This window comes from Anomaloglossus baeobatrachus, chromosome 9 (assembly GCF_048569485.1).
Source record: "Anomaloglossus baeobatrachus isolate aAnoBae1 chromosome 9, aAnoBae1.hap1, whole genome shotgun sequence".
Taxonomy (NCBI): Eukaryota; Metazoa; Chordata; class Amphibia; order Anura; family Aromobatidae; genus Anomaloglossus; species Anomaloglossus baeobatrachus.
This window is the reverse complement of record NC_134361.1, coordinates 53,844,081-53,871,429: the sequence shown is the minus strand read 5'-3', so window position 1 is coordinate 53,871,429 and position 27,349 is coordinate 53,844,081. Positions and strand designations below refer to the sequence as shown.

General features: G+C 44.9%; 1 protein-coding gene across 1 annotated transcript in view; it reads left to right on the top strand.

The window, feature by feature from the left end:
- The window catches only part of LOC142251172 (sodium- and chloride-dependent neutral and basic amino acid transporter B(0+)-like), an 80,606-nt gene that overhangs the window by 26,406 nt on the left and 26,851 nt on the right, over nucleotides 1-27,349 (top strand). Inside the window, exons 3-8 of the mRNA XM_075323713.1 lie at nucleotides 4,394-4,525; nucleotides 8,044-8,205; nucleotides 11,780-11,915; nucleotides 16,111-16,243; nucleotides 25,317-25,457; nucleotides 26,053-26,281. Coding sequence (XP_075179828.1) covers nucleotides 4,394-4,525; nucleotides 8,044-8,205; nucleotides 11,780-11,915; nucleotides 16,111-16,243; nucleotides 25,317-25,457; nucleotides 26,053-26,281 — 933 coding nt within the window. The remainder of the gene's footprint in view (nucleotides 1-4,393; nucleotides 4,526-8,043; nucleotides 8,206-11,779; nucleotides 11,916-16,110; nucleotides 16,244-25,316; nucleotides 25,458-26,052; nucleotides 26,282-27,349) is intronic.

Below are 27,349 nucleotides of genomic sequence, written 5' to 3'. Positions count from 1 at the left end.
CTGCTAGAACCGTTCTCGAACGTTTCTAGAACTATCGAGCTTTTGCAAAAAAGCTCGAGTTCTAGTTCGATCTAGAACACCCCCAAAAATCACTCGAGCCTCGAACTGGAGAACCACGAACCGCGAACCGCGCTCAACTCTAGTCACCAGTGAAGGACTCACCGGTGACCGCTAATCTCCTGAGTAAGTGAATTGATCAGCCCTCTCTCATACTCACCGATCCCCGATCTCCGGCACTGCACGGCGTTCACACTGCTCCGGCGGCTTTTACTGTTTTGAAAAAGCCGGCCGCCCATTAAACAATCTCGTATTCCCTGCTTTCCCCGCCCACTGGCGCCTATGATTGGTTACAGTGAGACATGCCCCCACGCTGTGACAGGTGTCACACTGCACCCAATCACAGCAGCCGGTGGGCGTGTCTATACTGTGCAGTGAAATAAATAATTAAATAATTAAAAAAAACGGCGTGCGGTCCCCCCCAATTTTAAAACCAGCCAGATGAAGCCATACGGCTGAAGGCTGGTATTCTCAGGATGGGGAGCTCCACGTTATGGGGAGCCCCCCAGCCTAACAATATTAGCCAACAGCCGCCCAGAATTGCCGCATACATTATATGCGACAGTTCTGGGACTGTACCCGGCTCTTCCCGATTTGCCCTGGTGCGTTGGCAAATCGGGGTAATAAGGAGTTATTGGCAGCCCATAGCTGACACTAAATCCTAGATTAATCATGTCAGGCGTCTATGAGACACCTTCCATGATTAATCTGTAAATTACAGTAAATAAACACACACACCCGAAAAATCCTTTATTATAAATAAAAAACACAAACATATACCCTGGTTCACCACTTTAATCAGCCCCAAAAAGCCCTCCTTGTCCGGCGTACTCCAGGATGATGCAGCGTCGCTTCCAGCGCTGCTGCATGGAGGTGACCGGAGCTGCAGCAGACACAGCCGCTCCTGTCACCTCCACACAGCTAATGAAGACAGCCGCGCGATCAGCTGCTGTCACTGAGGTTACTCGCTGTTACTGGATCCAGCGGTGGATGCAGCGGTGGCCGTGGGTAACCTCAGTGACAGCTCAGCTGATCGCGCTACTCACCGCTGCTCCTCTCACCTCCACGCAGCAACTGAGGTGAGTAGCGCGATCAGCTGAGCTGTCACTGAGGTTACCCGCGGCCACCGCTGCATCCACCGCTGGATCCAGTGACAGCGGGTAACCTCAGTGACAGCTCAGCTGATTGCGCGGCTGTCTTCATTTGCTGTGTGGAGGTGACCGGAGCGGCTGTGTCTGCTGCAGCTCCGGTCACCTCCATGCAGCAGTGCTGGAAGCGACGCTGGAGCATCCTGGATTACGCCGGACATGGAGGGCTTTTTGGGGCTGATTAAAGTGGTTAACCAGGGTATATGTTTGTGGTTTTTATTTCTAATAAAGGATTTTTCGGGTGTGTGTGTTTATTTACTGTAATTTACAGATTAATCATGGAAGGTGTCTCATAGACGCCTGACATTATTAATCTAGGACTTATTGGCAGCTATGGGCTGCCAATAACTCCTTATTACCCCGATTTGCCAGCGCACCAGGGCAAATCGGGAAGAGCCGGGTACAGTCCCAGAACTGTCGCATCTAATGTATGCGGCAATTCTGGGTGGCTGTTGGCTGATATTGTTAGGCTGGGGGGCTCCCCATAACGTGGAGCTCCCCATCCTGAGAATACCAGTCTTCAGCCGTATGGCTTTATCTGGCTGGTTTTAAAATTGGGGGGGACCGCACGCCGTTTTTTTTAATTATTTAATTATTTATTTCACTGCACAGTATAGACACGCCCACCGGCTGCTGTGATTGGGTGCAGTGTGACACCTGTCACTCAACGTGGGGGCATGTCTCACTGTAACCAATCATAGGCGCCGGTGGGCGGGGAAAGCAGGGAATACGAGATTGTTTAATGGGCGGCCGGCTTTTTCAAAACAGTAAAAGCCGCCAAGCAGTGTGAACGCCGTGCAGTGCCGGGGATCGGGGATCGGTGAGTATATGAGAGAGGGGGATAAACTGACATGGACAGAGAGTGAGGGACAGAGATAGTGACCGACTGACAGAGATTAGTGAATGACAGACATTGTGAGGCGCTTCAGAACGCAGCTTTTCAGCTGCGCTCTGAAGCAGACCTTTTTTAAGCTGCGGTGCAGAGCGCACACCTGCGCACATAGCCTCAGACATCAAAATCGTATGAGGGATGTCACACGTTACAATTGACTAGGTTCATACAACAAAACGTCCAATGTATGAGGAATAAACGACGTGTATGCGATCACCGTATTTTCGTTCAATCTTGATCGCACGTAGGTGTCACACGCAAATACGTCACGAACGATGCAGGATGTGCGTCACTTACAACTTGACCCCGACGACGGATTGAAAGATTTATTGAAGCGTGTAAAGCAGGCATTAGACTGGATGTACTTGGTAAAGTTAGTGTCTTAAGAAAGGCCCTTTACTTTAGAGGTATCTTATCTAAGTAGCACTCCCTGCATTTGTCCCCCATATCCTTTCTATGTATGCGATATAGATTAAGAATATTGCAATACAGTGGAACCTTGGATTAAGAGTAACTTGGTTTAAGAGAACATTCTCAGAACGAATTATGCTCGTAATCCAAGGTTCCACTGTACTTACTTAGGATCACCGTATTCCCCAGTTTCCAGAGTCTCCCAGTCCTCTTCTGATTGGCAGATTTCTGTGTTCACTGTGTATATGTTAAGGGCGTGGTTGGTAGAAGGTATTCAAATTTTGGGCTCTACAACATTTCGAGGTTCCCAGCACCTACTGCTGGAAAACCAAAAACAGATCAGAACCAGATCATAAGGAGTCTGTTTCCTTGAAGGAAGGATTAGCATGGAGTGTCGGGTTACCTGATAAATGTAGCACCGTTACAAGATGTAAAAGGCCGAACTGGCAACAGGGAGGTGAAGTTGGCTCCAATACTACCTGGGGAAAGGATGTACATGCCACAGAGTGGTCTAAGGTGAAGCATCTGGAAATATGTTGAGATCAAATAAAACCTAAGTTCCACAGTCCCCCGAAAAACTCAAAGACTGAATACCGCATTCCGCTGACAGAGGAACCCAAAGACCAAATACCAAATTCCATCAACAGGGGAACCTGAAGACCAAATATCAAATTCCATCAACAGAGGAACCTGAAGACGAAATATGACATTCCATCAACAGAGGAACCTGAAGACCAAATACCGCATTCCATCAACAGAGGAACCCAAAGACCGAATTACCAATTCAACCAACAGAGGAACCGTAAAAGACTGAATATCACATGCCATTAGCAGAGGAACCTGAAGACCGAATACCGAATTCCATGAACAGAGGAACCCAAAGAATGAATACCGTATGCCACTTCCAGAGGAGGACTAGACTACGTAGTCATGTACCGAAGCCAGAATACCAAAGACAGGAGACAACGAGACAGACTTTTTCCCCAAAATAGTGAGACAGGCCGCCACTTCCTGGTTTGTCATAGGGTACCAAGAGACTAACTATTCACCGTAGTAGACTGGTTATGTAAGGATTGGTAACATACAAAGCTAGTGAACCACTAATATAGGTAAATTTACTTACAGCATAAGTTTAGTTGCTACTTATTTACTGTAACTGTAAATAGAGCGATGCTGACGTTCCCTTCCCTCTGACTGAAGGATTGGGATTAAAATAACATAACAGGGATTATAAATTGATTGCATACCAATGATCAGTGTATGGTAACTGAGGTCTGCCAACCGTAACCTGATTTATAACTTGATTTCCAGTTACCCATCCCTTACTGAACAATAAATATGACCTTGTTAAGTCACACTTTGTTGCACATTATATTTCTGGCCCAATATATAAGCAGGAAGCTGCCAATCAGTGGTGAGGGTGGGGTTATACAGAGCTTGTGAATATTGAGGACTACTGTTTACTAGTCCTCTAGTGATAATCTCCTGCTGATAAAACAGTGATTTCATTAAACCTACAGTAAGTGACACATCGCTGGAGTCAAGAGTCTCTGTCTCCACATTATGCTGCTCTCAGATTAGCTGGCAAAAATTTGGTGACAGATTCCCTAGTACAAGGAAGAAACAATTTGCAGGAATATAATGTGTTATCCCCACTTACACATCAAAGACGTATATTGACAGGATATTTGCTTTCTCACTAACTTGGCAGTATTTTTTTTGTCTGTGTTAAGTAAGTTATATAGTAATCAGCCGCAGAGAATACACATTTGTTGTACAGAACTATCTGACTATGACAAGAAGGACTGGACTAATATAAAATGAAAGAAATGCTATGATATAATCAATGACTATATCACAATGTGATCCCTATGTTTCTTATTAGGTGCCTTTCTTATCCCATACACTATCATGCTGGCGCTGGCTGGGTTACCCTTATTCTTTTTGGAATGTTCCCTTGGACAGTTTTCGAGTTCAGGACCGGTGGCCATGTGGAAGGTGCTTCCAATATTTGAAGGTTAGTTGAGCACCTATTGTCTAAATGTTCCTTAAAGACGTCAAATTGAAAAAGATGGCCACCTTGTATAATAAATGTCTGAAAAAGGGGGTTGTCTTCTCAAACTGGGGGGTCTTTTATAGAGGTTTTGTCGCGGGCGGAGGAGGGGACGCCGCGCTCTCCCACTGCTGCTCGGGTCCGGCCGCCGCGGCCGCTGCGGCCTGCTGCTGCTCGGTGCGATGAGCCGGATCCCGGGGACTCTAGCGGCGCTTCTCGCCCGTGAGTGAAAGGGAGTTGTTGGGTGTGGGGATGGTTTATTGTCCGTGACGCCACCCACGGTTGTGGTGATTTGTAGCACCACCGCTGCTCAATATGGGGATCCCGGGAGTGGTGATGCGGAGCAGCCGGTTGTTGTGTTGCCCCTCCGTGGGTAGGGGTTGGTGATCCCGGGGCCCAGGGATCGTGTGGAAGGTGCAGGGCAAGGTGGGCGCAGGGACGCGGGGGCAGCGCTGTGCCTTGCGGCACTGTGGTACTCACTCAGCCTGAGACGATGACACAGTTCTCGGTAAAACACACGGCTGGAAAGACGGTTCCCACGGACGGCTGCACTTGCTTTCCCCAGTTGGTGACGGTGACGGTCCCTCTGTCCTGCACCTAAGTTGATAATGGTTGCGATGGATTCCCACCGGTAACCCGCTCCCCGGCTTGGATATGGGCCGGAGGAGCCCTGCTTTGCCCGCAGACGCTGGCCCCGAGGAACTGGTGCCCTGGCGGTGGCGGTGTTCCTCCTTAATGGTTGGACTTTTGCCTTCAGTCGGGACTTGGTTGTTGGGGGATCGACGTCCCCTTCACTGACGGATTTGGCAAATTATGCCGGGGTCCGAGAGGCCCCTGCCCTGGTGCTGACTGTCCTTCGTATACTGCCCCAGACCGCCGGGCCACTACCCGTCCGCGGTCCTTCCAGCAACCTCCGAGCAGTCCCCCTCCAGACGATCACCGCTGTTGCTGACCTTGCTGACACTGTCCTGCACTTAGCCGGACCAACTTCAGGTCTTTCTATGCTCACTTTTACTCTTTTCTTCTTTGCTCCACTACTACTTCACTTTCACTTAGCTCCTCTACCACTCCCTTCTACTTTCACTTCCCTCACTGTACTCAAGCTCTTCCCTGAGCTGACTGCCTGGTTCCCACTGCCACCAGGGCTGTGTACTCCTCGGTGGGCGGAGCCAACCGCCTGGCCCACCCCCTGGCCTGGTGTGAACATCAGCCCCTGGAGGAAGGCAACAAGGATTTTAGTAGCTTTGGTGTTCCTAACTGGGGTGTAGGGTGTGGTGGTGTGATGACCTGTGACCCCTGGCTTGCCCAGGGCATCACAGTTTCACTTCTCAACGAGGACAGTCAGCTTAAATGTCTTCTTTGCTTGGAGCAAGACTGTGGGAAAAAGACTCCTGAAACCCGACCTGCTCGATATGAGAATTATAGGTGACATCACAACTACACTGCACATCACCACTGCAGCTAATCATTGAGCTCAGCAGCTTGTGTCGTCTAAATCAGAAGAGCTGCTCAGCTCAGTGTTTGGCTGCAGCATTGATATGCGCTGTAGTTGTGACATCACCGCTGCAGCATATTCAGAGAATAAAATAGTGGCCAAGAGACAGTGCTGGACCCAAGGAGAATGAGAGCCTGCTTTGTTTATTATCTTATACACCCTGTTTCCCAAAAAATAAGACCAATCCCAGAAAATAAGCCCTAGTAGGATTTTGGGAGCTTTTTTTGAGTATGCTTAAAATATAAGCCCTATTCGAAAAATAAGCCCTAGTTGTGGCTCTGCTAGGAAGTGTCCAAGCAGCTAAAAAAGTTAAAGACTACAGCAGGACTCTTCATCAAAGAAAGCAGACATCCCCAAAAGAATCCAGACACTGTTGAGAGAAAGCAGACAACACCCCCCCCCCCAAAAAAAAAATCGCACTCACGAAACCCCAAACAATTACAGTCGCAAGGGCCGATGGTGGATGGGCTCTCACATGGAGATCTGCATTGCTGTCAGGTTCTTCACCATTCTAGCTGCAGTTACACTGCAGCTCTCACAAAACAGATTGGGTACCAGTATCACTTCGTGTGAGTGATACTGCCTCCTGTCACCAGAGGGAGCCAACCGCTGTAGATCGCAGGGGTATCTGACAGCAACGCATATTTGTATGTGAGAGCCCATTCTCTTGCCAACTCTAATTGTTTGGGGTCTGGTAAGTGCGATTCTTTTAGAAGGTGTCTGCTTTTCTAGGGGGCTAAGCTTAGCAGCAGATAGAAAATAATAATTTAAGCAGGTAATTTAAACCTTTGCAAATCTAGTATGTACCCACCAGTATAGGATGGGTTCTGCACCATGAGAACAGCAGATCAGATAAGAAAATGTGCATCAGACCCAGTAATAGGATTAACACAAAATGTTCATGTTCCAGAATGTGATGACAGGATTAGATTTGAATAAATGTTGATTTTTTTTTTGGTTCAAGAATAAATGTGGATTGTTGTTCATGGAAAAGTATAAGGGGTACTTTGCACGTTGCGACATCGCTACCGTTATATCGTTGGGGTCACGTCGTTAGTGACGCACATCCGACGCCGGTAACGACATCGCAACGTGTAACTCCTAGATGCGCCAATTAACGATCGCAAAAGCGTCGAAAACCTGTGATCTGTGTAGCGTCGGTCATTTTCATAATGTCGGGTCGACCGCAGGTACGATGTTGTTTGTCGCTCCTGCGGCAGCACACATCGCTGTGTGGAAACCCGCAGGAGTGACAAACATCTCCTTACCTGCGTCCCGACGGCAATGCAGAAGGGAGAAGGTGGGCGGGATGTTATGTCCCGCTCATCTCCGCCCCTCTGCTTCTATTGACCGGCCGATTAGTGACGTTGCAGTGACGTCTCTGTGACGCCAAATGCACCTCCCCCTTGAAGGAGTGATAGTTCGGCAGTCACAGCGACGTCACCGAGCAGGTATGTGCTTGTGAAGCTGCCGTAGCGATAATGTTCACTACGGCAGCAATCACCACATATCGCATGTGCGACGGGGGCGGGTTCTATCGCGCTTGGCATCGCTAGCATTGGCTAGCGATGTCGCAGCGTACAAAGTACCCCTAAGACGTCCCCTGAAAATAAGCTCTAGCCCATTGTGCGGAGCAAAGAATAATAGAAAACCCTGTCTTATTTTCGGGGAAACATGGATAAGTATGTTAAGTTTACTTAAAGTGGAAATCCCCTTTAAGAGATTACTATTCTATAGATCCATCCACTGCTTGCTCCACTTTCGGAGGAGAGTCAAGAAGGGCTGATCACAACCGGAGAGGCACAGACCTCAGCGTAGCTATTGATTGGGGTCTCAGCCTCCAGAACAGCATCAATCAAATTTTCTGAGAATGTTCAGTATTTTATTTATGTTTATCTAATACTTTACTTACTATAAATACTTTATTGAGATCATTGTTTCATGTCTTTATATATCTTTTACTTTGGGTTTTTTTTCCATTCCACAGGAGTCGGAATTACCATGGTGCTAATTTCCACATTGGTCACTATATACTATAATGTTATCATCGCATACAGTTTATATTATTTATTTGCTTCATTTACAAGCGTGTTACCATGGTCTGAATGTTTTGAGTGGGCGGACAGCAGATGCAGCAAAACACCTAAAGGTAAAAATGATAATTTAATGAAAGTTGGGATCTGAATAGGGAGGACAGAGAAAAAGGTGAGAGCAATGGTCTATATTTCCAAATACTGGTAACTACATGATGACTGACATATAGGCAAAGTGGGAATGAGGCTAGACACTAAGTAGGGATACTAGAGATGAGCAGATCAATCTACAGAGGATCGAATACTACAAATGAGCGGAAGAATCTGCAGAGGATCCAATACTACAAATGATTGGATCAATCTGCAGGGGATTAAATACTACAAATGATTGGATCAATCTGCCGAGGATCGAATACTACAAGTGAGCGGATCAATCTGCAGAGATCAGAATACTAGAAATGAGCTGATCAATCTGCAGCGGATGGAATACTACAAATGAGTGGATCAATCTGCAGCGGATGGAATACTACAAATGAGTGGATCAATCTGCAGAGGATGGAATACTACAAATGAGTGGATCAATCTGCAGAGGATGGAATAGTAGAAATGAGCAGATCAATCTACAGAGGATGGAATACTACAAATGAGTGGATCAATCTGGAAGCGGAAGAATCTGCAGAGGATCCAATACTACAAATGATTGGATCAATCTGCAGGGGATTCAATACTACAAATGATTGGATCAATCTGCCGAGGATCGAATACTACAAGTGAGCGGATCAATCTGCAGAGATCCGAATACTAGAAATGAGCTGATCAATCTGCAGTGGATGGAATACTACAAATGAGTGGATCAATCTGCAGCGGATGGAATACTACAAATGAGCAGATCAAATTGCAGAGGATCAAATAGTACAAATGAGCAGATCAATCTGCAGAGGATGGAATACTACAAATGAGTGGATCAATCTGCAGAGGATGGAATACTACAAATGAGTGGATCAATCTGCAGAGGATGGAATACTACAAATGAGTGGATCAATCTGCAGAGGATGGAATACTACAAATGAGCAGATCAATCTGCAGAGGATGGATTAGTAGAAATGAGCAGATCAATCTGCAGAGGATGGAATAGTAGAAATGAGCAGATCAATCTACAGAGGATGGAATACTATAAATGAGTGGATGAATCTGCAGAGGATCGATTTTCAGTTGACCTTTTTTAAAATTTTTGGCTTCTTACAAATTCAAAGATTTTGATATTTGATTCTCATGTTCCAATATAAATAACTGTTTGCCATACCCTGACGCATCAGAGAGCCAATGTCTATCACAATTTAAACACTATTTACCTCCATATTATAAATATATCTACAACTAAATATCATCTTTTTAGATGACAGGTTCTCTTTATGGCTCATGCACATGGACATGTCACTTCATACCAACTCTCAGTTTTACGGAGACGCATTATGATGTACGCTCCTCCAACAATCACATATCATTTTATCCATGTCTGTATTTTTGCTTTTTGCTCTGTTCTTTGGAATTCCTTGTGTTTTTAATCTGAATACATCAATGCACCAACCTTACCAAGCCAATTAGAAAAAGAAGAGAAAGAATTCGGAATGAGTTTGGCAATTATTGTCCTAAAAATGCAATGAGCCTAAATTATAATACATTACTTATAAAGTCATTAAAAAGCAATAATACCGTTACATTGCAGAATAGTGAAACATACTGATGGGTTGTTCCAAAAAACAAATAAAAAAAAGATCTAATGAGCAGGGAGTAATTATGGGTAGTTGCTTCCAAGCCTTGGAGCTTAGATGGGTCAAAAGGTCCCTTTGGCCCATAAGAGACCAATGGTGATAGTATAAGCCCTGTTGGATATATTGCATTGGGGTCCACAAGCTTAAAATTAGTGTTTTTTTATTTATTTATTTATTTATTTATTATTATTATTATTATTATTATTATTTATTTATTTATTTTTTTAAATAAAACAAAAAACAGTCCCATCTTGACTATTGACTGTGCCTGATCTTGCAACTGCAACTGAATCCTATGCAGTAGAGCTCAGCATTGTTTGCAGACAAGTTTTTGTTTTTTATCTAATACAATCGCTTTATCGGTTCACGTTATTGTGTATTTAAATGGGTTTTCATAAACAACATATATGACCTTTCCACACTATAATTAAATGTATGATCGCTGGGGGTTCACCCAAACTGATCAAAAGAATCAAAAGAATGAGATCTCCAAAACCTGTGTGAATTGAGCAGGACTGAGCATGTGCGACCACCACTCCCATTGAGTGAATGAAGCAGTGGTCGCTCATGTTCATTACGAGACCATTCATATAGGACATTAGGTCACATCTTCTCCAGATCAGTGGGGTCTCAGCAGCTGGATCACTCATTATTTTAACAGGTCATAAATGTTCTTTATGGGACTAGTCCTTTTGCAAGTTTCAAAGTTTAGCCAAGTAAAGGCCGCTTTACATGCTGCGATCTCGCTAGTGAGATCGCCAGCGTGCATACCCACCCCCATTGTTTGTGCGTCGCGGGCAAATCGCTGCCCGTGGCGCACAAAATCGCGTGAACTCGTCACACTACTTACCTGCCTAGCGACGTCGCTGTGACTGGCGATTCACCTCCTTTCTAAGGGGGCGGTTCGTGCGGCGTCACAGCGACGTCACTAAGCGGCCGTCCAATAGAAGCGGAGGGGACGGAGATGAGCGGGATGAAGATCCCGCCCACCTCCTTCCTTCCTCATTGCGGGCGGGACGCAGGTAAGGTGAGGTTCCTCGTTCCTGCGGTGTCACACATAGTGATGTGTGCTGCCGCAGGAACGACGAACTACATTGTACCTGCAGCAGCAACGATAATTGGGAATAGGGGGGCATGTCACCGATTAGCGATTTTGAACGTTTTTGCGACGATTCAAAATCGCTCATAGGTGTCACACACAACGATATCGCTAAAGTGGCCGGATGTGCGTCACAAATTCCGTGACCCCCAACGAGATCGCTTTAGCGATGTCATAGCGTGTAAAGCAGCCTTAAGGATGACTTGTCCAGTAATCATCTGTTAGAACGGACCCTACTGAGATCCGTTGGGAAAAAAGTTCTGCCGGATCCGTTTTATTTAGAATTGGAGTCTATGGAGGACAGATCCATTAATGGATTGCTATATATCTTCGATTTGTAACGTATCTTGTAAGAAAACAACGGATCCATTAAAAATGCAAGGAAAAGGGATCACTAAATATGAATCCGTTAATGGATTCGTTCTCCATAGACTCCAATGTTGAAAAACGGATCCAGCAGACATCAGTTATTTCACAACGGACAAAAAAGTTGTGTTTGCAGAACTTTTTTCTCAACTGATCGCTGCAGGATCTAATGGCTCTAATGGATGATTGCAGGACATGTGAACTCAGCCTAACATACTTGGCAATGAAGCTAAATGCCACATATAGTGATATACCGTAATATATTGTATCTCCTACCCTTTACACAAATAGTCAAACCACTGACACACCTGACCATGGGTCACTTCTGTCAAGTGTAATACCAAACACAACCTGTGGACATGTGTGGCAGCGTCTTTAGAAGAATCCAGCCTTGTATTAGTAATCTCTTTCATTGTCTGAGTAACCTTATTAATAATAGTTTTCTGTCCATAGGCTTCTGTAACGTAACTCTACAGCCAAATATCTTTGAAACCATGAACCTTACCTGGGTGAAGGAAAATAATTATACATGTGTGGAAAATTCCACTATGTATATGGACACCGAACTTCCCAGCAAACAGTATTGGGAGTAAGTATACATACTTCTTACACTTTTGTGCTCTTAGAGATATGACATTGGACAATACGGAGTAGAGTAATGAATGGATTGATCAATTCTTCTACATGATGAGGCCACATTTTATTGCATAATATATTATGAATTTAGAAATCTGTAGATTAGAGCTGAGAAAAAAAGATTTGTGGGACCCTGGTTTAGCGACCAAATTTTGCGAGTTTTTAGTAAGTTTTGCACAGGTTTTAATTGGTGATGAGTGAACAGTAAAATGTTTGGGAGAGAGAAGTGCAGCCGAAGCACAGAGTGTTTCAGCAAATTAATATGGAAAGATGGCAGTAGACAAGCTGAAAATTGCTGGTTCCTGAAAACCCTGAAATACTCTGTGCTGAGGCTGCAACCTGCACTTTCCAGCTTGTAATTTACTATAGCTTGACATGCATTTCATGAAGAGCCCTGTGAACCACCCCATATCTGCTAAAATCCATGACACTTCCGATTAGTTAGCCAGGCGTGACATAATGTTGCATATGCATTTTTTAGTTCTGTACTATTAACATTATACTACTGTGTATGCTTTTGGGGTTGTCCACTACTGGAAACCCCCACGTAATCAATTCAGGGCCCCAAATTAAATTAAAACAGTATATACTCACTTCCTACAGTGATGCCATTCCAGGGATGTTGGCGCCACTGTTCCCTATGGGTTACAAGTGTTGTGTCATGTGCTTGCTGTAGCCAATAAGCAGCCGGTGTTTGGCTACAGCTCTTCATCATGCAGTCAGAGTAAAGTAGTAAAGGCTGCAGCCAAACAGTGGCCGCTAATTGGCTGCAGCAGTCACATGATACAATCTTTACAGGAATAGCGGCACTGACATTGTTAGAAAGGTGCCTTTGCGGTAGGTGAGCATCCATTGTATTATTGGATAACCTCTTTAGAAGGATTATATAAGAGTAGAAGAAAAGGCCTTCAAAAACAGTGCCACTGTCATTCAATGGCTATATCTGGTGTTACAGAAAACCTTTCACAAATTTTAACTTTATAAGCTGCCCATTGGTGCACATAGGAGCAGGAATACTGTGTGCAGATGCAGGGAACTGAAATTACTAGCACCCAATATGTTAATTTCCTTATTTAATGAGGCGTTTCATTTTTTCAGCTCTGTGGGTGTGCTCTTTTCATCCCACAATGATGCTGTGCAATCAAATAAAGGGGGCATCATAGGGTGGAAAAAGAAGACGCCCACAGCTCTGACTGAAGTGAAGCGTCCATAGAGAAGGTCAGACCTGAGCCAGTATGATACTTACCCATCCTCTGTCCTCAGCTGCTGCCGCAACGCTCCTCACTCCATATGATGCTGTCTGCCTCCTCCACTGTCTGTCCCTGATGAAGCCTAGCGGCGATACGCGTGGGGCGTATCCCGGGGTCTCCATGAAGTGAGGTCGCTATACCCAGTTGGGTCCACCATTGGTCTGTAAAGAAACTGATTAGGGCCGTTCTATCAGCTTCCTCTCATAATGGGAACATGCATTGACTCTCTATTTTAGGGATTACATTATGGCCTGATATATCGGATACATTGGTGACCCTAACCTCAGTAACAACATTGAGTATTGGGGTGTTGTGATTTATACTGCTTTGTATTATTGATTTATTGCAAGTGTACACTCCACGTAGATAATTGTGTTATGGAGATACCCAGGTGTGGGCTATATGTTTTTAACTGTTTTTAATCTCCTTTTTGCAATTCAATAAAATCCTATTTATTCACATGATTGTTAGGTGTGCTTCCCGTTATAAGCAGTACTTTTTCCTCTTCCTTGTGACATTGGCTCGTATGGACTCAAGTGCAGGCAAGATGGCTGAAACAGACTGTACGGCTTTTTCACTGAACGACTGGTACAGACTGGATGACTGGTGAAGACTTGATGGCTGGTACAGACTGGACCATCAGCATAGACTGGACGACTGGTACAGACTGGACAACTAGTACAAACTGGATGACTAGTACAGACTGGAGGACTGGTACAGACTTGACGACTGGTACAGACTTGACGACTGGTACAGACTTGACGACTGGTACAGGCTGGACGGCTGATACAGACTAGATGACTGGTACAGACTGGATGACTGGTACAGACTGGACGACTGGTACAAACTAGATGACTGGTACAGACTGAATGACTGGTGCAGACTGGACGACTGGTGCAGACTAGATGGCCAGTGCAGACTGGACGACTGGTACAAACTTGACGACTGGTACAGACTGAATGACTGGTGCAGACTGGACGATTGGTGCAGACTAGATGGCTGGTGCAGACTGGATGACTTGTATAGACTTGACGACTGGTACAAACTTGACGACTGGTACAGACTGAATGACTGGTGCAGACTGGACAACTGGTGCAGACTAGATGACTGGTACAGACTGGACAACTGGTGCAGACTAGATGACTGGTACAGACTGGATGACTGGTGCAGACTGGACGACTTGTATAGGCTTGACGACTGGTACAAACTTGACGACTAGTACAGACTGGACGACTGGTGCAGACTGGATGACTGGTACAGACTGGCAGGCTGGTACTGGCAGGCAGGCTGATGCTGGTAGGCAGGCAGCTACTGGCAGGCAGGTACAGGCAGGTAGACTGGAACCGACAAACACGCAGGTACTAGCAGGACAGGTACACCGGACAGGTACTGAACATAGGTACAGATTAGCAGGCACAGGTTACAGGCACATAATATTGGACCTGACAACTAGCAAACATGCATCAAGTGAATGAACACGTTGCTCAGGCACTTCCCAAAATGGAAGGATGCCTTAAGGTTTAAGACGCACTAGCCTTTTAAGAGAGAGAAGGCATGAGCGAGTCCTTAGCGTACTCCTAGGAGACTTGTGTGGCGTGCATCGACCCTGTAAGCAGGAGGTAGTAAGGGGGACAGGAACCTCCACTGAGCGGCGTGGATGATAACTGCACCAGGGTCCCTACCAGGGGAAGGAAGCGGTACAGTGTGGGGACATCGGCACTGGCGTTAGAATAGGTCACTATGACACTAAGGGATACTTTGCACGTTGCGACATCGATACTGCGATATTGTCGGGGTCAAATCAAAAGTGACGCACATCCGGCACCGGTAACGTCGTCGCAACGTGTAAAGCCTAAATGCGCTGATAAACAATTGCAAAAGCGTTGTAAATCGGCGATCTGTGTAGCGTCGGTCATTTTCAAAATGTTGCTACATCAGGAGATACGATGTTGTTCCTTGTTCCTGCGGCAGCACACATCGCTGTGTGTGAAGCCGCAGGAGTGAGGAACATCTCTTTACCTACCTCCACCGGCTATGCGGAAGGAAGGAGGTGGGCGGGATGTTTACGTTCCGCTCATCTCCGCCTCTCCGCTTCTATTGGCCGCCTGCCGTGTGACGTCGCTGTGACGCCGCATGACCCGCCCCCTTAGGAAGGAGGCGGGTCGCCGGCCAGAGCGACGTCGCAGGGCAGGTGAGTGCATGTGAAGCTGGCGTAGCGATAATGTTCGCAACGGCAGCTATCACAAGATATCGCATGTGCGATGGGGGCGGGGACTATCGCGCTCGGCATTGCTAGCATCGGCTAGCGATGTCGCAGCGTGCAAAGTACCCCTAATTCTGTATAACTGTGGATGTCCAGCTTTTAGACCCTCTGATACTGCCTTAGGATAGTGCCATGGTGGGATGAAGGTACACCCCCAAAGAGCTGGACAAAATTAAACACCCCTTTGAATGAGAAGAGAATTAGCATATTTGGTACCAGTAATTTTGGTGCTCTGTATCTCCACAACAGACATAAGAAAAAAAAAGAAAAACTTTTTTATACATATTCCTGCATTCATGTACAATTTAAAAAAGTGAAAATTTGTGAAAGGTCAACTTTAAAGCTCAGCTCCTATTAAGAGTATCTAATTCTATTCTCAAACAACAAGCTTAAAGATTATATAATATAGCGCAATCTAACCAGTGCACTCAACGGCTTCCCTGCCGAATATCATAGTCACTTAACAATGGGGTTATCGTCTCTTATTGACTAATTACAGCAGATCAATGTCACAGCAGCCTTTGGTCTTGTTCCAAAACTAATTTCCTACATTCCGTGAAGGGAATGACTTACATCGCTGCGTTGATCAATGCTTTGCTGTGTTTCACTGATATTGTATCTCATAACCTTTATAGAAGAGTGGCACTGCGTCAATCAAGCGGGCTCGACGAAACAGGGAACGTTGTTTGGTACTTGGCTCTCTGCCTCCTCTTAGCTTGGATAATAATTGGCGCAGCTTTGTTTAAAGGCATAAAGTCATCCGGAAAGGTAATAATCTATACAATGTGATTCATTATTCAATGTTCATAATGAAAAATGTCAATGTGCAGAGCAGCTGTTTACCTTTTTACTGCTGATAGTAATACGGCCATTCCTTGTGATAACAGTGTTGTTCACTCATAATGGAAGAGAAGGTAAAAGTAAATAGCTGAATATGTGCATTCAATCAATATATTTCCATTGGTCATTTATTAAATTATACATCCATATGATTTAAAGGGGAATTCTAGTTTATTTCTAATAACCCATACAAGCATAAAAATGAACTGAGTAGGAAATCAAGGATTATTTTCTTAGCAAATTCTTTGTTAATTAGATAATTAGAAGTTGCCCATATGGATAAAAAAAAATGGGCGGAAATGGCCAACAAAAATCTTCTTTGTCAGGTTCAATTTTTTGGACATTTCTGGAAATACAAGTATATAACATGGCATGATCCAGGGGCGGACATATCATTGGTGCAACCAAGGACCCAAGAGGTTTGGGAGCCCATTTCCACCTCCAAAATAGGTAGAATTGTGCATTATGATGAGCTATTGGACTACAAAGGGACCATATACTGTTCTTGCACAGGGGTTGTCACCAGTGTGTCATGGAGGATAGACAGTCATGTGGTTTCTGGCAATAGAGGTCACAGTGTTTAGCTGCCCAAAATGCTCCCTGACTTGCTATTGTTCCTGCTGTCAGTATTCATTGTCCTAGGTAGCTTTCCTGCTGGGATAACATCTCTTCCCCATTAGGACCCAGCGGAGCTCTCCTTCCATCCAACTGCTGATTATCAGTATTCTCCATGTGCTTAAATACGCCCATCTTCCCTGTACTTGTGACGTGTTGGTGATATTATTCAGTTTATTCAAGCTCTGGTTGTAAGCAGGTGGCTTGCTCTCATCTGCAGTATCGTTGCTGAAACTTTGCTGAACTTCTACATGAGTCATCTGTGGATATGTAATTCATTCACTTTCCCCTGTGTGTCCTCCTTGTGTCTTCTCTAGTGTTTAGTGGGGTTAACAAAGAGCTCTTCCCATCCATTCCCTATTTAGGGTCCAGCACTAGGGATACCTAGGGTCAGGTATCTGGCTCAGGTGTGGAGCCTATCCAGGGACCAGATGTAGAATTGGTCAGGGGTCACCATCTTCCCCTTCCCTATACATAGGGTTTCCCTTCCCTTTCGCCATTTGCTTGGTACTTCCCCATACCTAGCGTGACCTGGGTGCTTTTCTGTGTGTTTGCCGGTGGCATGATCAGACAAATTCGGTCAGTCTTGTGCCTCCTTGTCTTGTTTTTTTTTTCTTAATGTGTCTTCTTAAACTGCCAAGGTAACCCAAAATATTGTGCCACTCATATACAATGGCGCATCGCATGAATAAACAGATTGATCACCGATCAGTCATATTCTGGTCAACCATAGACCTCGATTCAACAATTTGGTAAAATTCTGGCATAAATCTGCTTGAAATGTCACAACATTTTTGCACAACTCGTGTACTCCAATCAGGTTTAGGTTTTCAAAAAGTTGGCATTTCTACACGAGTCCTTGCCAACTTTGCTAACTTTTTGAAAACCTAAATCTGATTGGAAGACATTTTGGGCAATGTTGAACAGGAGATGGAAGATGTAACAAATTCACGGAGAGCCACAAGCTTTTCAATGAATTTGGCACGGCTTACTCCAGTGCACCCGTCAGTAAGACTGGCATAAAAAGAACACCATTCTCAAAGAATCGGGCCACAGTCTTTTGTGTACGGCCAACTTTGAGTAGTTTTTCACTACTTTTTCTAGTTTAAAAATAAAACCCTATTGCCTCTCCCCTGGTACCGTTCATCAAGTCCAACTCCAATCTCATTGCATTTTGGTTTTGCGTGAGATTACGTGATCGGTGATTGACCGTGAAAAAAAAATTGTGGCCACCTCCTGGTCCAAATGTTTATGTGATAATTGGTCAGTCTTGTGTGATTTGTGTTTCCTTACTGAAGTATATAGAAAACATTTTTGTACAACATACTTTATTTTTGGAGTAATAGCTTTATATGGTTCTTTTGTTAGAGATAGATGTAAAAAAAATGCATAAAAATATAAATGGCACTAATTTATTACCTAATGTATATCTTCAATCAGTCAAAAGGTAGTAGTCATATATTGTAAATTTAAAGTGAACCTGTCAGGTGCAATATCCACCGAGAACCACGAGCAGTTCTAGGTGTATATTACTAATCCCAGCCTAACCGTCCCAGTATCTAGTAGCATAGATAAAGAGATCTTTAGAAAAAGTATTTCTAAAGATCCTTTATGATATGCTAATGAGGCCAGGAACTAGTCACGAGGGCATTAGTTCCTGTGCTCATTCCGCCCTCTTAGCATATTAGCACGCCCACAGGGGTGTGGTAACATGCTATGAGGGCAAACTAGTCGGGGGAACTAGTCCCTGTGCTCATTAGCATATCATAAAGGCTCTTTAGAAATACTTTTTCTAAAGATCCCTTTATCTATGCTATGGTATACAGGGACGGTTAGGCTGGGGTCACACGGGGCACTAATGTGATGCTCGCATTACACTCGGCTCGCGCTGGCAGCACAGCAGGAGCCGAGTGTCATGCTAGTAGTATCCCTGTGACTGCAGTCCGACCGTGCGAGCGGACCTCAGCTGCGGGGGACGGGCCGGCTCTCAGGAGGGGCGGGCCGGTGCTGCAGAGGGGCGAGCCAGCACGGAGGAGGGGAGGGAGGGATTTCTCTCCCTCTCTCCTCAGTAGCCGGCTATTCGATTCTCGCTCTGCACGTGCGGTACACCAGTGTACTGCGAGTGCAGTGTGATTTTTTTTCTCACCCCATTCACTTGAATGGGTTCGGGAGAAAGAGTCTCGCATTACAGTCGCAGCATGCTGCCATTGTTTTCTCGGTCCGATTAGGGCTGAGAAAATAATCGCTCATGTGCGCTGACACACAGGCTAGAATTGGTCCGAGTGGAATGCGATGTTTTATCGCACTCCACTCGCACCGATTTTCTCGCCGTCTGGCTTAGGCCTTAGGCAGGGATTAGCAGTATGCACCCAGAACTGCTCGTGTTTCTGGGTGCACATTGCACCTGACAGGTTCCCTTTAAGCTTCCATCTTTTGGGATTGTGCCTGGCCTCATAACCTGTTGTGGATTTCAGCTTTCAGACGAATCATCAGCAATGAGACAAAATTATTTTACTTAGGACATAAAGCAACCATTAATTTCATGAACAAAATATGAAGGATTTTAGGATAGAACTGGCACAAACAACCAAATAGGGCATAAAGTGCAGCTTTATCAGCTCTAACAATTAACAAAGGACCATCATCTGTATTATCAACACAATCCCTCCAGCATAAGCCTGCAGTTGTTGTATACTCCAAAATAATAGACACTGTAAACAAGCAGTAATAATATTTCTTTTACATAGTACTTGAATAGGTACAAGGAGAACTCACCCATTATATTCCAATTTTATAATTATGCTGGCATTTCCTTCAATTTTTAGTGATACATGTGGGGCTGCGCTATGCGGAGGACTGATATAAATGTGATATAACAATGAGTCCCTGTCCTTATAGAGCAGATCCGTCCATTTATCTGCCATATCAATGCACAGAAATGATACCAGCTTCTTATACTGGGAGGATAAATTGTGTGACATGGCCCCAAGGATACTTATTAACACGATGCACATGCAGCATTACCTAGATTGTAAAATAGTGCCTCGCCCTCTATGTGTCATAGTATAAATGCTTTAGGCATTATTTTAATTGGCTTCTTTAGTAGGTAGCATGATGCACCCATGTATCAATAGAAAATAACCTGTAATATTGGTGCAGGAAGGTGTCCATAAATATTTCCCAGACGTTCGGTGAATCTTCCTTTGACAGTTCTATCTTATATTCATGGACACTCATAAAGAAGGGGATGCCATATAGAAGACCTGCCATCAGATAGCCCAACATTTATAAGAACATGTCAGTCACAGGTTAATGAATATATTGTAGCATAGATGACTATACTGTTACATCTTTTATTGGAGTGGATTTACTTTCAGTTGATGCTTTCCCTTCTGACTGAGACTACTCATAGCCTTATGACAGCTGCAGCATCTTGTCATCATGCCCTTCCTCTATATATATATACCCACTCCTGGCTTTACTCCATGCCGGTGATAGAATCTCTATACTGACCACTGTGAAGGAGACTGTCTCTGAAGAAGCTGAGGTATAATTTTAGTTGCAGCTGAGAAGTTTCCTGCTTCACAAACTTAGGATTTTTATTTGTTGTGTTTTTCCCCATCCCTTTGTCTTACCTTCCTTGTGTTGTCTTATTGTAATAGTGGGGTGTGCTGCCCTACTCACTAGTCAGGGTAAGTTCATGATCAGCTAGGGTTAAGGCACGTGATGGTACATGCAGGAATGATCTATCTAGGGATGCTAGGGAGTGCAGGGATCAGACACAGGTGAGTGTGAGATGGTGATCCGATCCCCCTCTCCCTATTGACAGGTCCTTCCTTCAACATCTTCCCTGGTTTTCCCTCTGTGTTGCACCGCACACTGGAAATTTCCTAATCATGGCGTGACAATGATACTATTACAAATGTGCCTATACAAATGTACCAGCCACAGTACCAATATAACCAGCTGTAAGAAAATTGATTTCCAGGATATTTGCAACTCCAAGCTACCCATGGCCATTATGGTTAAATTAGTTTAGTTAGATTTAGAGAATATATATTTTTTTAAAATTTATTTAAAACTATGAATGTTTGTAATATATTTCTCTACATTCTTTTGTGTCCTTCTCTGCCAAACATTATGCTTTAGCGCTGTTTCAATGCCCAGTTTATGCTCCTTTTAGAATCTGCTTTTAACTGCTGCTCAGCAAGAATCTTTACCCTACATTCCCACAGTCTGATTGTGAATTCCCAGGCATAGAGTCTGGGAAGCTGAGAGACACAGTCAGGGAAGATCTAGTACACAGACTTTTAGAATATACTGTATGGATATTACTGAGAAGCAGTTCAAAGGAAATTCTAAAGGAGAAGGAACTGAGCATTAAAAGAACACTGCAGAATAGATTTGAGAGAGATGGAAACAAAATAAGGTAATGATGAAGTATGTTTCAAAAATTCATAACTTTGCAATGAGACATTATCATCACTGTCCCCATTGGGGCTCACAATCTACTGTACATTCCTATCAGTATGTATTTGGAGTGTGGGAGGAAATCAAGGAACCTGGAGGAAACCCACATAAACACGGGGAAAACATACAAACTCCTTGCAGTTGTCCCTGGTGGGATTTGAACTCAGGACCTCAATGTAACAGAGCTAACCTTTGAGCCACCATGCCCCATAGATTCTTACATATTAAGCTGCATATTTCAATATTACCCAGTAAGTATCATATTCATGAGAGCTTTAGAGGGAATAAACTTTTATTATTATCCTTTTGACTATTGAAAGTCATTTTGAATGTCAATTGACTCCTGTACTTAGTCAATTACACGTAACGTAAAACTATATGATACCCCATTATATTATATTGTATACCATTAACATACCAGATGTGGAATCCACAACAAGTAGGTCTCTCTAGGACAAATCCAAGATGAAACTACAAGTCATTAGATGTACGCAGCGCATTAAGCATAAAGACTATATAATACCAAAAGTTACAGGAGCCGCGAGCACCGTCTGCAATGCACAGCCCACTGTAAACCCATAAAGTCATTGGTCTGTTAATGATACAGGCGGCTACAAATGCATTTCATGGTAAACCATTAAAATAGATGGCGTCATAAAGCACCCCGTCGTCTAGAGCACACAATTATATGACCTCATAAAGAATCCATTTCTACAAAATATTAACAAGTCACAGTTACGAGGATAATACTTTGCTCCACAAAGTCACAAGGACCGCTGCAGGTTATGATTGTGCTTACATCATATATATATATATATATACATACATATATATGTATATATACGGTTTATATACGGTGTATGTATATATATATATATATATATATACATATATATATATATATATATATATATATATATGTGTCGCCCAGGGTTATGTGGTACCCGTTCCCGGGCGGTGTACAACTGGGGAATGCCACTTTGGTGGCCGTTGCCTGGTCCCGTGCCCTGGGTCCTTTTTCAAAAGGGGAATATTTACAGGGGATTAGAATAATGTTGACACGTGACGCCACTTGCAGTGTTACAGCTATGTAGATGGAGCCGCCGCTGCACAATGTCCACTACTGGGGCTGGTGTTAATGGCAGCCTGGATGTTAGGCCCTCCGCCAGCAGAGCCGGGCCCCAGAGTGTAGGTGATGTGACGGGTGTCGGAAGAAGGTAGTCCACCCAAGGGGTTCAGTGCAACAGGTTCTTTTACTCACTTTCTGGTGGTAACGGGTCACTCGAGGCCGGCTGGTTTCACCTTCAGGTCCCCTTCTTTCCAGTGCCAGTTTAATAATCTGGTACCTTCTTCCCCTGCACCTGTCTCTGGTTGGTGGGTCCCCATGGTGTAGAGCAGCTGGGGGTCCCCGTCTGGTGGTCTTCCACTGCAGTCCGTATGACGGTAGCGTGAACCCTGTGGGGTTGGAGTCTCTGGTCCTGTCCCCGGTTCTCCCTTTGCTACTGAGTCAGTGAGGTCCTTGATTGTCCCCTCACTGTGCAGGTGTTATCAGGCCTGCCTGGAGCTTCTGCCTGATCTAGGGTCCTGTACCCCGTTGGTGCGTAGTTCCAGGAGTACTCCACCGTACTCTACTGGCAACTACACAGTACATAGAAAAACCACAAAGAACTATATCAAAAAAACACCAAAAAGGAGCCAAGACAAATGATATGTGCACACACAGAATGTGGTGAGCCTTCCTCATAAAGATGGCTGCAGCCGAGGTGCAAGATGCTGATGTCACAGCCACTCAACCTCCACACTAGAGGGGAGGGGCGGCTGCTTAGCATAAGACATGCACACTAATAAGGCTTGCACTGGGAGCCCATCATATAATGAGTGAAATGCACAGTGTCTGAACTGTGACCTATAAATGACGCCAGAAATCCAGGTCAGGCGGGCTAAACAGCACTATATAGGTGCATCTCGCACGGATACACGAGACGCACAGTGTCTGAATTAAGGCCTATAAATGACGCACAACACCAGGTCCAGGCGGGTCAGTTAGCACTATGAGTACATAACACATGACAGGCTCACCATTTAACCACCTGAATTATCCATTTTTGCAGTGTGTGTGTGGACCTTTTGAATTCAGGTGGTTAAATGGTGAGCCTGTCATGTGTTATGTACTCATAGTGCTAACTGACCCGCCTGGACCTGGTGTTGTGCGTCATTTATAGGCCATTATTCAGACACTGTGCGTCTCGTGTATCCGTGCGAGATGCACCTATATAGTGCTGTTTAGCCCGCCTGACCTGGGTTTCTGGCGTCATTTATAGGTCACAGTTCAGACACTGTGCATTTCACTCATTATATGATGGGCTCCCAGTGCAAGCCTTATTAGGCTGCTTTCACACATCCGGCTTGAGCTCTGTGGCTCAATCCGGCTGTGCAAGCTATGCAACGGATGCGGTGAAAACACCGCATCCTTTGCATAAGTTTTTCCCATGCGGCCCGTCCGGTTTTTGCCGCTTGCTGCATGCTACTGAGCATGCGCAGTGGCAAAAACCGCATGCGGCGGCCGGATGCGGTTTTTGCCGCATCGCGCCGCATCCGGCCGCCATAGGCATGCATTGAAAAGCCGAATGCGGCGCGATGCGTTTTTTTTTGCCGCACGAAAAAATGTGCCAGGCAACGTTCCATCCGGCCGCCGCATCGGCTAAATCTGCCGCATGCGGCAAAAAACGGACCGAACGCGAGCCCATGCGGCACAATGCGGCACTAATTAAAGTCTATGCAGAAAAAACGCAACCGGCGGCAAAAAAAAAACGGTTGCGATTTTCCTGCAAAGTGCCGTATTGTGCCACATTGCAGAAACCGGAGGTGTGAAAGCAGCCTTAGGGGCACTTTGCACACTGCGACATCGCAGGTGCGATGTCGGTGGGGTCAAATTGAAAATGACGCACTTCCGGCATCGCATGCGACATCGCAGTGTGTAAAGGCTGGATGATACGATTAACGAGCGCAAAAGCGTCGTAATCGTATCATCGGTGCAGCGTCGGCGTAATCCATGATTACGCTGACGCGACGGTCCGATGTTGTTCCTCGCTCCTGCGGCAGCACACATCGCTGTGTGTGAAGTCGCAGGAGCGAGGAACGTCTCCTACCGGCCTCACTGCGGCTTCCGTAGGATATGCGGAAGGAAGGAGGTGGGCAGGATGTTTACATCCTGCTCATCTCCGCCCCTCCGCTCTGATTGGCTGCCTGCCGTGTGACGTCGCAGTGACGCCGCACGACCCGCCCCCTTAACAAGGAGGCGGGTCGCCGGCCACAGGGACGTCGCACGGCAGGTGAGTGTGTGTGTGAAGCTGGCGTAGCGATAACTTTCGCTACGCCAGCTATCACCACATATCGCTGCTGCGACGGGGGCGGGCACTATCGCACTCGGCATCGCAGCATCGGCCTGCGATGTCGTAGTGTGCAAACCCCGCCTAAGTGTGCATGTCTTATGCTAAGCAGCCGCCCCTCCCCTCTAGTGTGGAGGTTGAGTGGCTGTGACATCAACTACACAGTACACAGCAGGGGCACATATATAAGATTATCTCAGCGCAGGAACATTTTTTTTAATCACATCCAATTGTGGAACTTATTATTATTCCAAGATCTATTGATTAAAATCAACTTTAAAATGAATGTCGTTCATGGGAAAACCCCTTAAATATATTAACCATTTTTGAAAATACTTTGTTTTACAGATATTAGTCTTTTTTTCTCCATTCGCACAGATTGAGGTTCTACTAAGTCGTGTGACGTCTTGGAGAAATCTGATGAACCTCATACAGATTTTTACAGATTTTTCCTTTAGGTGTGAATGGGAGATACGTTGAGTTTTCTTTTACTTTATGTATCTTATGCCTTTTGCTTGCTTTCACAGGTGGTGTACTTCACTGCGATATTTCCATACGTGGTCCTGCTGATCCTCCTGATAAGAGGAGCTACACTGGAGGGGGCCTATGAAGGGATCAGTTATTATATTGGCACGCAGTCAGACATATCAAAACTTTCAAATGCAGAAGTAAGTGTCTTTGATAGTTCTTAGTCCTTTTTTAAAAGTACCCCAGAAATTCAGGAGTAATCTCAATTTAATGACTTTAACATATTTGCAAATTTCACCATGAACACAAGATTTACTGGAGATTGCCTTTGGTATTTGCATAGAAGAGAATCTTTCAGGTTTAGGAAATTCAATTTAAAAAAAATTGCAATAATTTATTATGACTTATTATAGTAGAATTTCTTCTTCGGGATCTGAAGCAAAGAGAAATTATTTTCTAGAGATTTCAATAGGAAATATGCAATACCTCACTTGTCCTGCGGAGGTGCTGCAGGGAAATTGCACAGCTGTTACCATTTCCTTGTAGATTCCGGCTGATGGCTGAGATTTCCTATTTTTTGAGGACCGTTTGAGCCAATCAAAATTGTAAAAAATTAAAGTTTTTTTAATTAATCAATTCAGATTACCAGAAATGTATCAAAAGGTAGATTTCCTTTCTATACTATATCATTCTTTCCAGTCGATAGCGGCTTATTTTTGTTGTAATCCGTGTTATAGACTATTGGTGATAAATTCTGGGAGCTTTTTATTTCTCATTTTATTTTCTTCGAAATAGGTTTGGAAAGACGCTGCCACGCAGATATTCTTCTCACTGTCCACAGCGTGGGGTGGGCTCGTAGCGCTGTCCTCTTACAATAAGTTCCACAATAACTGCTATACAGATGCCATCATGGTGTGCATCACCAACTGCCTCACCAGCGTGTTTGCCGGCTTTGCCATCTTCTCCATATTGGGGCACATGGCCTACAAAGCTCAGAAGGAAGTAAAGGATGTAGTAGACTCAGGTGAGCCAAAATTGAGTTTTAAAGACAAATAAACCCCTGTATTTTTATCTATTGATGGAGATTTCTTATTGTTACAACTTTTACCTTTTGTTCTCTTAGAAGGTCTAAGTATGGAGACCTTTATGAGATTGCATACGTTTCTCACTGGTGATAGTAGTTTGTCCAAAAATTTCATAAATGGCCATTAATTTGAATTGCAACATGTAATACTATATTTGACCTGTAGTGGCCGCTGTAGAGGTAATGAGAAAACAGATTACTGTCTGCTGCAAAATCAGCAGCCAAAATATGTGGATGCCTCATATAACATAAGTTGTATGTGATGAGGCAAAATCTTAAAGAGGTGGTCCACTATTCACCATTAGTAGCCACATTGATGAAAAGCTCATAAAGAAGGCTTGTGTAGTAAATTCTGCCTCTGAGAGACGCTATTGCGGTCTGCTCATCCCCATCAGGTGACCCCTAGGCTCCGTAACTTCTGGGATCCGGTGATGTCACATCAACTTCCAGTTGACTTGACATCACCAAGGCTGGCTGCAGTCTCCCAAAGAGAGTGGGTTGTGGGCAGAGTTTTACTGTTAGTCACAGCCCAGCATCGCTCCTGCTTGTGGAGCTCTGCAGCGAAGATGAGCAAATGCCACATGCTGCACTGTGACACTGGGCTGTGGCGAGTGGTGAAATGCTACTCACAGCCCAGTCACCCAGGAAAGACTGGGGCCGGCCTCGATGATGTCGGGTCAACTGGAAGTTGACCCGACAACACTGAGACCGGCCCCGGCCTCCCTGAGTGACTGAGCTGTGAGCGGCATTTCACCACTCTTCACAACCCAGCATCACAGCCTAGCACCACTCCTGCTTGTGATGCTCTACAGCGAAGTAAGAGAGCATGCAAGATGCTGTGCTGTGACGCTGGGCTGTGACGAGCGGTGACACTCCACCCACAGCCCAGTCACTCAGGAAGACTGGGGCCGCCACGGTGATGTCACGTCAACTGGAAGTTGACGTGACATCACCGGATCTCAGAGGTCATGGAGTCCGGGGGTCATATGACAGGGATGAGCGGACCAC